We start from the raw sequence: 14,236 nt of genomic DNA on the forward strand, positions 1-14,236 counted from the left end.
GCAGGAATCCCCCACTCCTGCCCTGATGCAGGAACCCCCCCACTCCTGCACCCTTGCCTTGTCCTCTTTTTGACTCTCAGATCCTAACCTGTCCCTTAACTGCATTCCATCCCGCGTGCCGGCCAGGGCAGAGTGGCATCCACCAGTCCCTTGCTTTCTGAGACTCTTCACACTCACTAACTGGCAACAGCTGCTGTCCACCACCTAAGTCACAACTGGTTTCTTGTTTCTTTGCTCACTTTAAACACTGGAGATTGAACCCGGGGCTTTATGCATGCTAAGTAAATGCCTTATCACTGAGCCACAGCCTCAGTCATCACACGCATGTGTTTCCTCCCCTAATCGCTTCCATTGCTGCTCTGCTATCTGACATTCTCATGTCTGCCCTAGCTCCCCCTTTTTATCGGAGCTGTGTCAATAGCCTCCTAATGATCCGTCTGGATGCTATCATGTTCTCTTCCATTTCATTCCCAACACTACCATTTCAGTCTACTGATACTTAGACCAGGCATCCTGTCAGGGCCCCAGAAAGCTTCAGTGTAAAAAAGTCTCGGTTTATATGTTTGGGGTCTTATAACCCAACAGCCTGCTTTTCCACCCTCCACCCACACATACACACACACGTAAACTTGAAAGCACAGAAAGTGTTCAAGAGGAGACAAAAGACTTATGAGAGCTTATGAAAGAGGAGAAACAAGAACTTCTGGGGGAGGAGTGTTGATGTGAAGAACAGGTAGGGACAACAGAGATTCCTTCTCTAAGGGAAGAAGACTGTTGTGTGCAAATGACCGCAGGACAGAAGTGCACGTGCTTAATAGTTCCTGCCTGAGGGAAGTAGGAGGTGCCAGATAAAGGCTACGGGTTCTAGAGCTGACAGAGTGGGGATAAGAGGCCATGGGGCAGGAAAGGTGTCTTAGTTACTGGAGTCTTCCAGTAACTTCCAGAAGCCAAATATATAACGGATCTTGGGTCAAGGAAGGCAGGAGGGTGGAAGGATTGGAGACCCGCTTCTGAAAGGTTCCTCTGGCTGTTAGTGAAGATCAAAATGGAGGAGGAAAGAGAGAGTGTGACTTGGCAGTGTGTGGGGCTGTGGAAATCCTGGAGTGTTTGGCCACGCCCCAGGACCCAGAGACCTAACATGCAGTGGGTCACGTAAGGCACAGGTAGAGGGCTCAAAACAGGTCTCTGTCTCAAGATTTACATATTACCTAAAGGCCCTAGTCCCTCCTTTTTCCCACTCCCCAATATAAGCAAGCCCTTCCTGGTATTTTGTCGGAGAGCACGCCATTCAGATACAACCATCAACATAATCAATAAAATATCCATCTTATTCACGTGTCTCCTGAGACTCTAGACTCTCTTTGTGTAAGTGGGAAACTTGGGACCTTCCCCGCCCTCCTTTCGCTCCCTGCTGCAGCCGTCTGCGGGACACTCTTCCCTACAACAGCAGTTCCGTCGCAGGCTGCCCTGGGGACTCAGCCGCCAGCACGCTGGGTCCCTGCTCTCCCTGTCCCGCTGGGTCCCTGCTCTCCCTGTCCCGGCCATCCGCGTGACTCTCTCTCTCCTCTGCAACGGTAGTCCCGAGATGGAGTCAGTCAAGGGATGAGCGACGCGGGTGCGCCCTAACCCGCGCTGGCGAGATCAGCTGGGACCGCCACTGTAGGCGGGAGGCCTGAGCCGAGGCTCTAAGGACTGCCTCAGCTGCGACCACTGTGCGCGCCCGCGTCCCACGCGAGTTTTGAACCACAGCAGCATGTGTTCATCATCTGAGCACTCAGTAGGCTGAGGCAGGAGGATCACAGTGAAAGCATTGCCTGAGCTCCATAGTGAGGCCCTGTCACAAAGCTGGAGAGATGACTCAGTTCATAAAGTGCTTGCCTTGTCAGGCCCACAGCACCCATGCCCAGCATCAGGCATGTTGGTATGTCTGAGCACAGGTTCAGAATTGTCAATCTGTCTGTGTGTGTCTGCATGAGAGTGTGTCACATGTGTGTAGGTGACTGTAGAGGCCAGAAGACCGCATCAGATCTGCTGCAGCTGTTGTTACAGGGTGGTTGTGATCTGCTCAGAATGGGTGCTGGGAACTGCATTTAGGTCCTCTGGAAAAGTAGCAGGTGCTTTTAACCATGGAGCCACCTCTCCAGTCTCTGCATGAGTTTTAATAAGGAAGTCACAGCTTTAAACTTAAATGTGTGTGTGTGTGTGTGTGTGTGTGTGTATGCAGTATGTGTGTATATACATCAAAACTTAGAAAACATGACAATTAAAGAATAAAAAGAGCTGTGTGGTGCCATCCCACGCTTTTAATCTCATCACTGGGGAAGCAGAGACAAGTGGTTCTCTGTGAGTTCAGAGCCAGCCTGGTCTACAGAGTGAGTTCCAGGACAGTCAAGGCTACACATAGAAATCCTGTCTCAAAACAAAACAAAACATTAAAAAAAAAAAGTGTTCACTTAGCTTTGTAATTAAAGTTTTGTAAGATAGTTTAAAAATTAGATTGCTAACTCTAAAAACAGAATAGTATAGTGGACAGTAACACAATAAACTGACTGGTGATCTCACGTGCACATGCAGACCAACACACACACACATGCACACACACATGTTCAGAGGTTGGGGAGATGGCTCAGTGGGTAAGAGCACTGCCTGCTCCTCCAGAGGACCCAGGTTTGATTCCCAGCACCCACATGGCAGTTCACAGCCTTCTGCAACAGTTCCAGGGATCTGACCCCCTCTTCTGGCTTCTGAAGAAGATGCATGCACATCATGCATAGTTAGACAAGCAGGCAAAACACTGTACACATAAAATAATAATTTCTAAATTAGTGAGTGCATGCCTGTCAGTCCAGCATTGGGAGAGGAGGTTGTCTCAAGGTCTATACTGAATGTGTGCCTCTCCCCATGCCATCAGGGTATTTCTTTCTCTGAATACTCTTATGAGGTGGGGCTGGAGCCATGGTGTAGAACACTGTGTGTACACGGGAAGAGTTGCAATTGCCAGAGAAAGGCCACATCAGGAGAAGCCACATAAGGTATGGTGACACCTGTCTATAATCTCAGCACTCTGGCGGGGGTGGGGGAAGTCAGGAAGACTGTGAGCTTGAGGCTATTTTGGGTTACATAGTCAATTTGAGGGCATCCTGGGCTAAATATTAAGGTCTTGTGGAAGAGGAGGGAAAAGAAGGGGAGAAGAGGGGGGAGACAGAAGAGGCATCTTGACTAATGCATTTAGTCCTGGAGGGTTTTTTAATTATTTTTTTAAATATTCATTCATTCATTCATTCCTTTGTTTGTTTGTTTGTTTGAGACAGTTTCGAAGACAGTTGAGACAGGTGTAGGCCCAGCTGTCTTAGAATTCACTTTGTAGACCAGGCTAGACAGGTTGGGGCTGATCCAAAGACTTGAAACAAATAAAGATCTGGGAAAGAGCCCAAGCTGGAAAAGTGATGAAGCCAGAGGTCATGGAGAGTAGGAAAGAGACTATCTGAGGTGATGTGCAGGTCTGTCTTGTTGGATGGAGATGCAGAGTTGAGACGCCGGGGCAGTGTGAGTTTGTCTAAGTTTGGGACCCACTCATGAATCCATGCTACCTCCAGCCACTGGGATGGCTAGCCCAGGTCACCAGATCTGTGACATCAGTGATTGGGCATTAGAAGAAAAAGGAACTGACATAGAGAAAGGCCTTGGGGATTTCCAAGAAGTTCAAAATTAGCAGTTTTACAACTGTGGAGCATGGTGGCACCCACCTGTAATTCCAGCTACCTTCGAGTCAAAGGGAGGAAAATCAAACATTCAAGGCCAGCCTGGACAACCTTGAGAGACTGACTCTGTCTCAAAAAAGTTTTTTTTTTTTTTTAAGATTTGAGGAAGCATGTTCAGTGGTAGATCACTAACTAGCCTAGCATGCACAGGACAGTAGATTTAGTCCCCAACATTTCAAAAGGAAAGATAGAAGGGAGAGATACTGAAGTTGCCCTTGGTAATTTCTGAAGGAGTTTAAGCTGTAAGCCTTATGTGCAAGACACAGGAGCAGGAACGGGTTTGCAGCCCAACTTTACAGACAAACAGCCACACATTCGGTAATGATTCGGGACCATGGAGAGACACTAGTGTGGCTGCCTGAATAAGAGGTGGGGAAGAAAGAATATAGCCCTCCATATTTGTCTGTCCCCTATGCACAGAGACGCAAGTCCTCAAAGCTCAGCTACACACGTGCCTTTGTGCCTGACAGACACCACCACTCTGGTTGGGACTCAGCACATTTGCCTTCTAAGTAGATGAATGCACAAATGAACAAATCGAAACATGAAAAACTGTGCACAACACACTGACTATGGGACATCCCTAAGGAGGGCAAGAAATGCAGTTCTGTCAGTAGAGTGCTTTACCTAGCATGTACAGAGCCATGAGTTCTACACCTGGTACCCCATAAGCCAGGTATGGTGATACAAGCATGCCTCTAATCCCAGCACCTATGAGGAGGAGGCAGGAGAATCAAGAGTTCAAGGTCTAGCTGGGCATCTTGGTGCATACCTTCAAGTCTAAGCACTGGGGAGTCAGGGAGGCAGATAGCTGTGAGTTTAAAGAGATTTTGGTCAGGTAGCAAGTTCCAAGCCAAGCAAGACTATGTAGTGAGCCCCAGTCTCACAATCACAGACATAAATACACACACACACACACACACACACTCAAGGTCATCCTTGGATTACATAGAGTTTACAAATCCAGGCTGGGATGCATGAGATCCTGTCTGGGGCAGGGGAAGGCTAAGGAAGGTTGGAAGTCACTGTGGGGCACTGTGAGGTGTTTGTTATAGGAATAACCCACAAAGAAAAGGCTGCCCTGTGCCCACCACCACAACTGCAGATGGGGATGCCACCACTAGAGGAAGTAGTTAGATGTGGGATCTGGTTATTTCCAAACTGGTATAAATCAGAATTGCCCATTCACATGGGCTTAGTTAGACCTTTCCTCTGGCCTTGCAAAACTTCATTTACTATCAGTAAAAACAGTGACCGTTCTCATCTGTTAAGTGTCTACTACATTCAAGGGCGCCGTAGTGTGCACACAATCCTTCCAACAGCCCTGTGAGATGGCTGTTTCAATTTTGCCCATTTTAAATAATATTTACTGATTCTTTGAGACAAGGTCTCATGTAGCCCAGACAGGCCAAGAACTTGCTATGTAGCTGGTGCTGATCTGAAACTCCTCCTGTCTCTATCTCCCAAGTGCTGAGATTAACTGGCACATGCCACATCCCCAGATATTGGCTTGTTTTATCAGTCTTGCTCACAGAAGGCCCATGCCTGGGTTCTTACTCTACTGACAGGAGGCCTTGCTATAATGACATGGCCATTTCTCAGTCCACTCATGTGTCAAATCTGCCTCCACCCAAGGGGACCACGGAGATTGCAGTGCATACTAGAGCTGGGGCTGGATGTCTGTGACTAGTGCTCTTCAGAGAAAGCCCTTGACTCTACCTCCCTAGCCCCAATAGGCCCTATAGGAGCCATTTGTTTTCCTCTGGTGGGCTTAATGGGGAGGGCAGATGAGCTGGAGGAAGGGGAAAGGTGAAGGAGGATGTGGCACTCCCCTACACATACAGCAGAAGGCTTGACTTTCCTGGAAGCATCCTCAGATCCAGATAAAGAATGGACCATGACAGAACAGTGGATCTGGCATCCAGCTAATGGGACTCCTATCAGCTATGTGGCCATGGCCCAATCTGTATAGGATGTGCTTCTGTGGGCAGCAGCATGTTCTGAGAGGCTATCAGTGCCGAGGCTAAGGGCTTGAACCTGCATCTGGTCACCTGCAGGGATTTCTAGTATGAAATCCTGAACTATCTTCAAGACTTAGAGCCTCGGTATAGGAAACCGACCTCCCCCTTCTGTGACTTGTCACCTTTGCTGCTGCCAGGAAGGATATAGTGTGGAACCCTAGATAAAAACCTGACCCCTTCATCCCCAGGACACAGGAATGTTCTAGAAGATGGACTGGCTTGGAGATCAAAAGTTGCTGCAGGTGCAGAGAAGAAGGCAGGAAGTGTGGTTGGTGAGAACACAGTCTATCATTCAAGGCAGCCAGGCTGGATTCCAACCCACTTACTACCTTCTTGCCTGCACTCAGGTATTTTTGTCTGCACCATGAGAATATTAATGGCACCCAGACCTCACAGTACAGTCATGGCTGAATGAGATAAGACATCTAAACGATTCGGCACTGTGCCCGACACTGAGTAAGCACCCATGAATTTCAGTAACATTATCCTTCAATTTCCCCATCCCTGGTCCTGATGCTGACACTTCCCTTGGACATTCATTTCCATAGCAACATCCCGCCCTCGTCATCACTCCTTTGAAGTCTGAACCTCCAACACTGCCCTCAGCCTGCTATGTTAGTGGGACCTGCCCTTCTCGAAGTCCCCACCTGTGGTCTCTGCTTCTCAGCCAAGGTCACCACTCCTTCCTTGTCCAGCCCAACTTGCCTGCGTGTCACCTCAGCCACTCTTGTCCACATCTGCAGAGCCACCTACTGCTGGAACAAGCTGTTTCCCACCCACAGTCTGTAGCCTCAGCAGAGCTATTATCCCTCTGTCTCTAGTCACCTCCCATCCCCTGTGCCATTGATATCTCTCTCCCTCTCTCTCTCTCTCTCTCTCTCTCTCTCTCTCTCTCTCTCTCTCTCTCTCTTTCTCTCTCTCTCTCTCTCTCTCAGCAAATAGAGACACTACCATCCACTCCCTGGGAGCTCCCTTTCTTCTGAGTATTTCTCCCTTAAGACATCTCCTCTCCAGGGTCCCCACACCTCCTTCCCTTTGTCTATGTCTCTCCATCTGGACACCCAGGATCTAGGAATGGCCAACCCAGCAGACAAGCCCACTCTCCTTGAACCTAACTTCTCCAGGGCCTTCAGCCACTCCCTTCCTCATCAGATTCTATCTTTCATTCCCTCCCTTCTTTCCAGCTTCATTCCCACATTCTGGAATCTCCCTTTTAAGACCCTTGTCTGTCCACTTCGCTCACTCAGTAAGTGCTTCTTGTCATTGTTCTTTGGTTGGTTGGGTTGGGTCTGAGTTTTCGAGACACAGTCTTGTTCTGTAGCAGGGGCTAGTATAGAACTCATTATGTATCCATGACTGACCTTGAATGCATGCGGCCTTCTGGCCTTGACATCCGATGTGCTAGGATCGAAGGCATGCGGGCCACACTCTGCTTCACTCTGTTAATGTGGACGGTCCCAGAGCTAGCTTTGAGAATAGCTCCAGTACTTCTGAGTTGGAGCCTGAGCATGTGACACACACACACACACACACACACCCCACACATCACCCCCTTCCTTTGTGCTCTTCCCTCCCAGTCCATCCAGAGCTCAGACATCCCCATCCCTTCCTGTAGATGGGCTCTCTCTCCTGTGCCAGCCCATTTCCCACAATGCAGTTGAGAGTTGGCTTTACAGTATGAATTGACCACATCCTGTCTCAGCCTAAAACTCCCCAGGGGCTCATCAGAAGCTTAAGTTTCAAGAGTGAATCCCTGACTTCCAACAGCCCCCAGCACACTCTCCTCCTCTCCTGTAACGCCAAACAGCAGCCTCTTACTTTAGCCATTCCTTCTCTGTCTAGCACTGTGCCTGCTTCCTAAGACAGGTTCAGTCACTGATGCCAGGAGGTACCCTGTACCAGTCAGCACTGATGCCCGGATGTAGCCTGTACCACTCAGTTTCCTCAAAACAAGCAACTGGCCATTCAAGATGAATGAATAAGACAGAGAAGAATCAAATGAATGGTAGGTCAGGGGAGCCAAATCTTGAGGGGTTCCCAAAAGCCACCTCTGCCCTTGTAGATGAGCCTGGTCCAAGACTCAAACCTCCAGAACTTTTTTTTTTGAGACAGCTTTTCTCTGTGTACTCCCGGTTGCCCTGGAACTCTGTAGACTAAGCTGGCCTTGAACTCAGAGATCTGCCTGTCTCTGCTTTCCAAGTACTGGAATTGCCCAACTACATATAATCCCATTTTAAAATTAACACCTGAAATAAGTTCCTCTGTGGAGATAGGAAAATTGGTGTCACCCAGGCTTGGGAGGGACCAAGGACATGAGTAACATCTAAAACACACAGGTTTGTTTTTGTTTTTGTTTTTTTTTTTTTTTGAAGATGAGGAAAGTTCTCTAAAACCACCTGGGATTAAGATATAACTCATTAAATGCACTGAAAACCACAGAATGACCATTCAGCCACAGAGGACAGGATCCTGTCATTTACAACAGATTGGATGGAACCATAAGCAAGGCACAGAAGGTCCACTTGATCCCATTCAGTCTAAAGCCAGATGTGGTGGCTCCTGCCCTCAGGAGGCTGATCCAGGAGGATGACCACACCTTTGACACCTAAACTACAGGGTTTCAAGACAAATAGGGGCAGAGGTGTGTGCATATAATCCCAGCTAGGAGAAACCTTGGTGTTGGGTGTATGTTGTTCCTTAAGTGCCATAGTGCCATCTGTGTGTGTGTGTGTGTGTGTGTGTGTGTATCTGTGTGTGTGACATGTGTGCGTATGTAAGTATCTGTGTGTGTACATGTGTGAATGTGAACGTGTGTGCATGTGTTTGTGTGTGTGTGTGTGTGTGTGTGTGTGTATGTGTGTGTGTGCATGTACCAGGGATTGAACACAGGGGTCTTGGGCAAACTAATCAAGTGTTTGGCCACTGAAGTACCTCCCCAGCCATCTTGACTTTTGAGACAAAGTCTCTCCCTGGCTTGGAGCTCACCAAGTAGGTGAGACTGGCTGCAAGCCCCAGGGACCCACCTCTTTCCCCTTCCCCAGCACCAGGACTACAGATGTGTAATGTACAGCTTTTTTAATGTAAATTGTGGGATTTGAACTCAGGTCCTTATCTTGCAAAGAAAACATTCTACACACCAAACTTTCTCCCCAGCCCAATACACTACACATTTTTAAAGCCCAGGAGAAAGTTTCCACCATAAGGAAATGATCAGTGGTTGAGGAGATGTCTATGTTTATCTCAATCTAAATGGTACAAAGTGTATAATGTACTGAAACAGTGCATGGCATCCCATCGATGTGTGCGATTCTTATATATTGTTCTGTTGTATTTTGCTTGTATGTTAAGATAGGATCTCACCATATAACTCTGGCTGGGCTAGAACTCACTATATAGACCAGGCTGGCCTTTAACTCACAGCGATCCTCCTGCCTCCACTTCCTGAGTGCTGGGATTAGAGGTGCACACAAGCACACCTGGCTAGTTTTTGCTTTTCACCTGGGAGGCTGAGGCAGGCACATCTCTGAGTTCAAGGACAATCTGGTTTACACAGCAAGTTCCAGGCTATCCAGGGTTACATATGAGATAGAAGAAGGGGACGGAGACCCATTAAACCATGCACTTTAGACGGATGAGTTATAGGATATTTGAATTACATTAATAAAGCTATTAAAACTCCCATCAGAAGATAAAGGGTGTGTTAGGACACTCTTGTCGTTATAGCACTTGGGAGGCTGAAGTAGGAGAATTAATATGAGTCTGAGGCCAGCCTGGGCTATATTGCAAGACAGTGTCTCAAAAATTAAATAAATAAATAAATAAATAAATCCCACAATGGCTTCTCATCCCCCAGAAGGGAAACTCCCTGCAGCACTTAGTGTGACCGCAGAACACACTTAGGTGGGGCTGGGTTCTTAAGCACTTTGTTAGGCCCCATCTCAGCCTCTCTCCACTCTCTAATGCAGGCATTGAGCTTCTGCCCGCTTTGCAGATGGACAATCTGGTGGGAGGCTAAGCAACTTGCTCCAGATGACTTAATTCCCTTGTGTTTGTGTCTAGCCTGGGCACTCCCGGCAGTATGTCGTAAGGACCTGTTTAGAAGCTTCTCTGCCTGGAATGCAGCCCCAAAGTCTCAGCACTAGAGTTGGGTTTAGAGTCGTATCCCTTACTCCTGGCCCTTCAGACCCTACTCATGTACAGAAAAAGAGAAAGAGCCGTAGATAGGTCCAATGGTCTTTGACCCAGCTTCTTTTGAACAAGGACAAAGTATTCTGTCCCCAATTCCCAGGAGATAATTCTAGAATCTGTTTTCTCCTGAGCTATAATATGATTTCACCTCTGTCTCTCTGCCTGGGACCTTTCTCTGTAACCAACAACTCTGCTGGCCTAGCCCAGAGCCATTAGCTACACCCTGGAGCCTGGCGAGGTCCCCAAGTGCAGTAGGCAGCACAGGAAGTTTAGATGGACACTACCCAGGACCCTGCCTAATTTTGTCTCTCAAGCCTCTTATACCCAGGAAGCTGCTACTGTCCCCAGCACCCTTTCAAGTGGCTCTGGATCAAATGGAAACCTAATGACGTGGACAGAGATGTTGGAAGTATAGAAGGAGTGACTACAACTCCTAGTGCCTGGATAATCAGTGACTCAGCGGTAGTGTCACTCTAAAGGAGAAAGATAGTGTCACCCAACCCAGGTCTCTCTTCTAACTGGCCTGTTTTCTCCCCCTGGCCCTAACCTCATTCTGAAAGTCCCTGTCCTATCCAACCCTGTCTGTCAACACACATTCTCTGTAAGATCGTCTGTAAGCAGCCCTACCCAATGTCTTGGCTTGAGGACAATCCAAGAAAAGCTATTCAGAGTCCCTCAGAAGTGAAGATTAGCACACATGCACCTCCTTGGCCAGGCTGGCCATGTCCTCTGACTGGTACCCAGACCTCCAACAAAAGCCAGATACTGAAATCTGGAAAATCAGGAGATTCACTATGCTCTAAGAACTTCATTGTGTCCCAACCCCCAGCCTGACAACTCCCTCTCTTTCCCTCCCCATGTGCCCCAAGGGAAACCAGGCCCCAGGGCTCCTGGGAAAGAAAGGAGGCCGCTGTGGTTCTTGGAAACAGAGGCTGGTAGAATGCCCTGGTGGCCTAGGAGGCCTGGCTCTCCTTGGGGCATTTGGAACCCTTGGTGCTCTTCTGGTAGTGTTCTCTGTTGATACAGAACTACAGTTAAACAATCCCCCACCTCATCCATACAGTTCAAACAAACAAACAAACAAACAAAAAAGCAATCAAGACAGCCCCTTCCATACACATGCACAAACACCAAGTTGGCTGTCACTCTTTTTTGCAGAATTTCACTCCAGATGTACCCCTGAATCCTTCTGCCAACAGGGGCAGCAAGAAGTGGACCAGTGATACCCAGAGGCAGACATGAAGAAAGAGCAAACAGAATTGAGCCTTAGGCCCCCTCTAGAAGGGAAGTCAGGAGATGAGACAGGATTCCTGCCAAGGCTACAACACCCAATGCTTCTCGGCACTTTAAGCCCCTTCCCTGAGGACGTGCCTGCCGCACTAAGGTGTCCAAACCCTTTCCCTGAACAAAGCACAGGGCTTACCATGATAGAAAAGATGAGGGGGATGAGGTTGAGAGGCCAGACGGGACAGAAGCAAGAGGCAATGGCAAGGACCAGGTAATCTTTGGGGGCTTCTTGGTCCTGGGCGTAGGAGGTGGTGATGACGGAGGATGCTCGCCGAGAGCTGGCCCGGGAAGGGGAGCCAGAAAGTGATGGCTGGCGGTGCCCCTCAGAGATAACCTTGAAGGGCAGGCTGTGGCCATTCTGCTCCAGGTCCAGAGCCCCTGACAGAGACTTAGACAGATTTAGGGCTTGGTCATCCTTGTTCTCCACTTTGGTGAGAAGCTTCTCCATCTCAGGCAGATCCAAGGGTGAGGTGGAGCCTGGGTCTTGAAGTTGAGGCTGCACTGGGTTGGCCATGTTGACTTGGACCTTGGGTTTCTTCAAGTCCAAGTAGGGATAGCCTGCTGCAGAGGGTCCTCAGCACACCATTCCCCAGTCCAGATTTCAAATCTCCAGGACAAGGGTAGATGTATTTTGCAGGGTCTAGGGGTTAGCTGAGTGCTAGAAGATTCAGAAGAGCTTCTCAAGGATCTAAGCATCCACAGCTAGAGCCTGCTGCTGCTGCTGCTGCTGCTGCTGCTGCTGCTGCTGCTGCTGCTGCCACTGCCGCCGCCACCACCGTGGAGCTCCCAGAAAGCTGGAGGCTTCAGCTCCGTTCAAGTTGAGGCCAACTTTGCTGGAGCTGCTGACTACACAGATGGGCGGGGAAGCAAGAGAAAGCAGGGAGAGCAGAGAGAAGATTGCTCCTTCCCTCTGCTCTCCAATGAATGAGGGTGAGGAAGCAGGGAAGCTCAGTGTGTGTGTGTGTGTGTGTGTGTGTGTGTGTGTGTGTGTGTGTGCCACATAGCCTCCTTCCCTCTCCACCCTCTTTGGAAATATCTCTCTTTTTCAATTCCCTTCTCCCCAGAGAATCATCTCAGCAGCATCTTGCCTCTGCCCCAGCCCAGCCTAGCCCAGCCTATAGGGATCTGGGCCAGCCTCTGGTTTCCTTTGCAGCCTCAGACCTGCTCTTCTGGGCCAAGGACTTAGATAGGGAAAAAGACAACGATCACAAAAAAGCCTTCTGTTCCTCCTCAGGCTTGTGCTTTCTATCATCTGATGGCAAATGCTGAGCCCTGGTCCCTTCAGATCCCACAGAGCCCTTAACCCTCAACACTTAACTGGGGGAAGAGACCTGAGGGCATTATGGTTCCTGGGACATAGCAGAGCCCTCTGCCTGGGTTTCTAATCAGCTCACCAAGGCTGAAAAGGGGATCTGTGGGGTAATTGCCTCTCCGTCTCTCTCCTGCCAGGCCGTATGGTGCTAAGCTGTAGGCACAGACCCTCTTGGGACTGCTCCTACAGATGCCATCTCTGCAGTGCCAGAGGCTCTGCCTGTCCTCCTTCTGGTTCTTATCCCTCCTCTGTTTCTGTCCCCTCCAGTCTCTTCATCTTGTTCTCTTTCCCTTACCTGTCCCCTTGCTTTGTTTTACCAGAGTGACCTAAAGCCACCAAGGGGACACAGAGGAGTATAACTTGGACTGGGCATCATGGAACCGCTTAAAATCCCAGAGTCACGCAGGATGTGGGAAACCAGAGCTGGAAGGGTCCCAGAGACCATGAAGTTCAAATTGGATGCTTTTGTAAATAAGAAACAGGCCCAGATTGGAAAGAAACATTAATCCCAGAATGTCATCACAAATAGCAATTCCTGGCCTATGTCCTGGGGTTGGTGGGGAGCAAAGCCAGCCATGTTAGTTGTACGTGTGTGGTGGTGGTGGTGGGGGTTGATTTCAAGTTTATTTCAGAAATGCTGCTCCTATCAAAGGTAAAAGGGGAGTTTGACTTCACTGTGAGCTGGCAGAAGGGAGGGAGGGGGGAAAAAGGGAAGGAGAGAGGGAGACAGAAAGGGAGAGTCGGGGGGAGAAAACAAAAGGGAGGGAGGGCAGGCAGTCCTGAGGAGGACTCCCATGCAGGACTGCCTGAAGGGGAACTGAAAGCACACTTGGGAACAAGTAAGTTTAGAAAACATTTGAGAATTTAAGATGGCTTGGTGGGTAAAGTGCCTGCCAAGCAATTATGAGGCGTGGTGCTGAGACTCACAACACCCACAGAAATGCCAGTAGGATGGCAGCCCACCTGTACCCCCAGCCCTCAGGAGGCAGAAACAGAGGATTCCCAGCTGAAGAGACTCTGACTTATGATAGACAGTGAGGAGTAACTGAAGAAGGCACCCACAGTCAACCCCTGGCCTTCACAACATGAGCACAGGCATGTATGTGCACCAACACACATGAGCACTCCCACAATACTCACGCTCCCCCACCCACAGGCTTACACACAAAAAAGCATGTTTACTCAGCAAGGAAAACCAGTGTTATTTGCAAAAGGCAGCCAGCCCTCTAGGGAGATACTTTCTCCATCTCAGACTTCAGAGTGGCTCTTATCTCAAGCCATGAGGAGGGCTAGGGAAGTAAACTCATGGCTGTCCTTGACTGGGGACACTTAGCCTAGAAAATATGCTAATGCCTTTCAAATAGAAAAAAGCCTCCCAAGGCAAGGAAATAAAGTCCTGGACCTTGCTGGTGCACAGATGTCCCTTAAATGAAGAACTCCAGGCCCAGCTCAGCCTGAGATCTAGCCAATCATGGCTTTGAGCACCTGAAATGTGTCTAGTCCAAATGAAAATATGTTGGCAAAAATATTTAAAATAAATATCAGAGAGAATCAGATATAAAGAAGCCCTTTTTACTTAATAAGAGATACAAGAGAGAAAGAAAGAGAGAGAGAGAATGAGAGAGAGAGAGAGAGAGAGAATGAGAGAGAGAGAGAGAGAGAGAGAG

The 14,236-nt window shown here is 48.8% G+C and overlaps 1 protein-coding gene across 1 annotated transcript; it reads right to left on the minus strand.

Moving 5' to 3' along the window:
* Nucleotides 1-1,641: 1,641 nt before the first annotated feature.
* On the minus strand, nt 1,642-11,771 carry Trarg1 (trafficking regulator of GLUT4 (SLC2A4) 1). Its single transcript, XM_028759351.1, has 2 exons — nt 11,394-11,771; nt 1,642-1,782 (listed from the first exon to the last, which is right to left on the minus strand). The coding sequence occupies exons 1-2, from the start codon at nt 11,769-11,771 to the stop codon at nt 1,642-1,644; spliced, it is 519 nt and encodes a 172-aa protein (XP_028615184.1).
* Between the last annotated feature and the right edge of the window lie 2,465 nt (nt 11,772-14,236).

Source organism: Grammomys surdaster, unplaced genomic scaffold, assembly GCF_004785775.1.
Source record: "Grammomys surdaster isolate TR1022 unplaced genomic scaffold, NIH_TR_1.0 126278, whole genome shotgun sequence".
NCBI classification, from domain to species: domain Eukaryota; kingdom Metazoa; phylum Chordata; class Mammalia; order Rodentia; family Muridae; genus Grammomys; species Grammomys surdaster.

Bases quoted from the DNA above. Each gene is read 5' to 3' on its own strand.
- Trarg1 (XM_028759351.1), bottom strand. From the start codon at position 11,771: ATGGCCAACCCAGTGCAGCCTCAACTTCAAGACCCAGGCTCCACCTCA. The intron at 1,783-11,393 runs GTAAGCCCTGTG...CTCCTGCCTCAG, and splicing joins CCCTCATCTTTTCTATCATG to CCTACTGAGTGCTCAGATGA.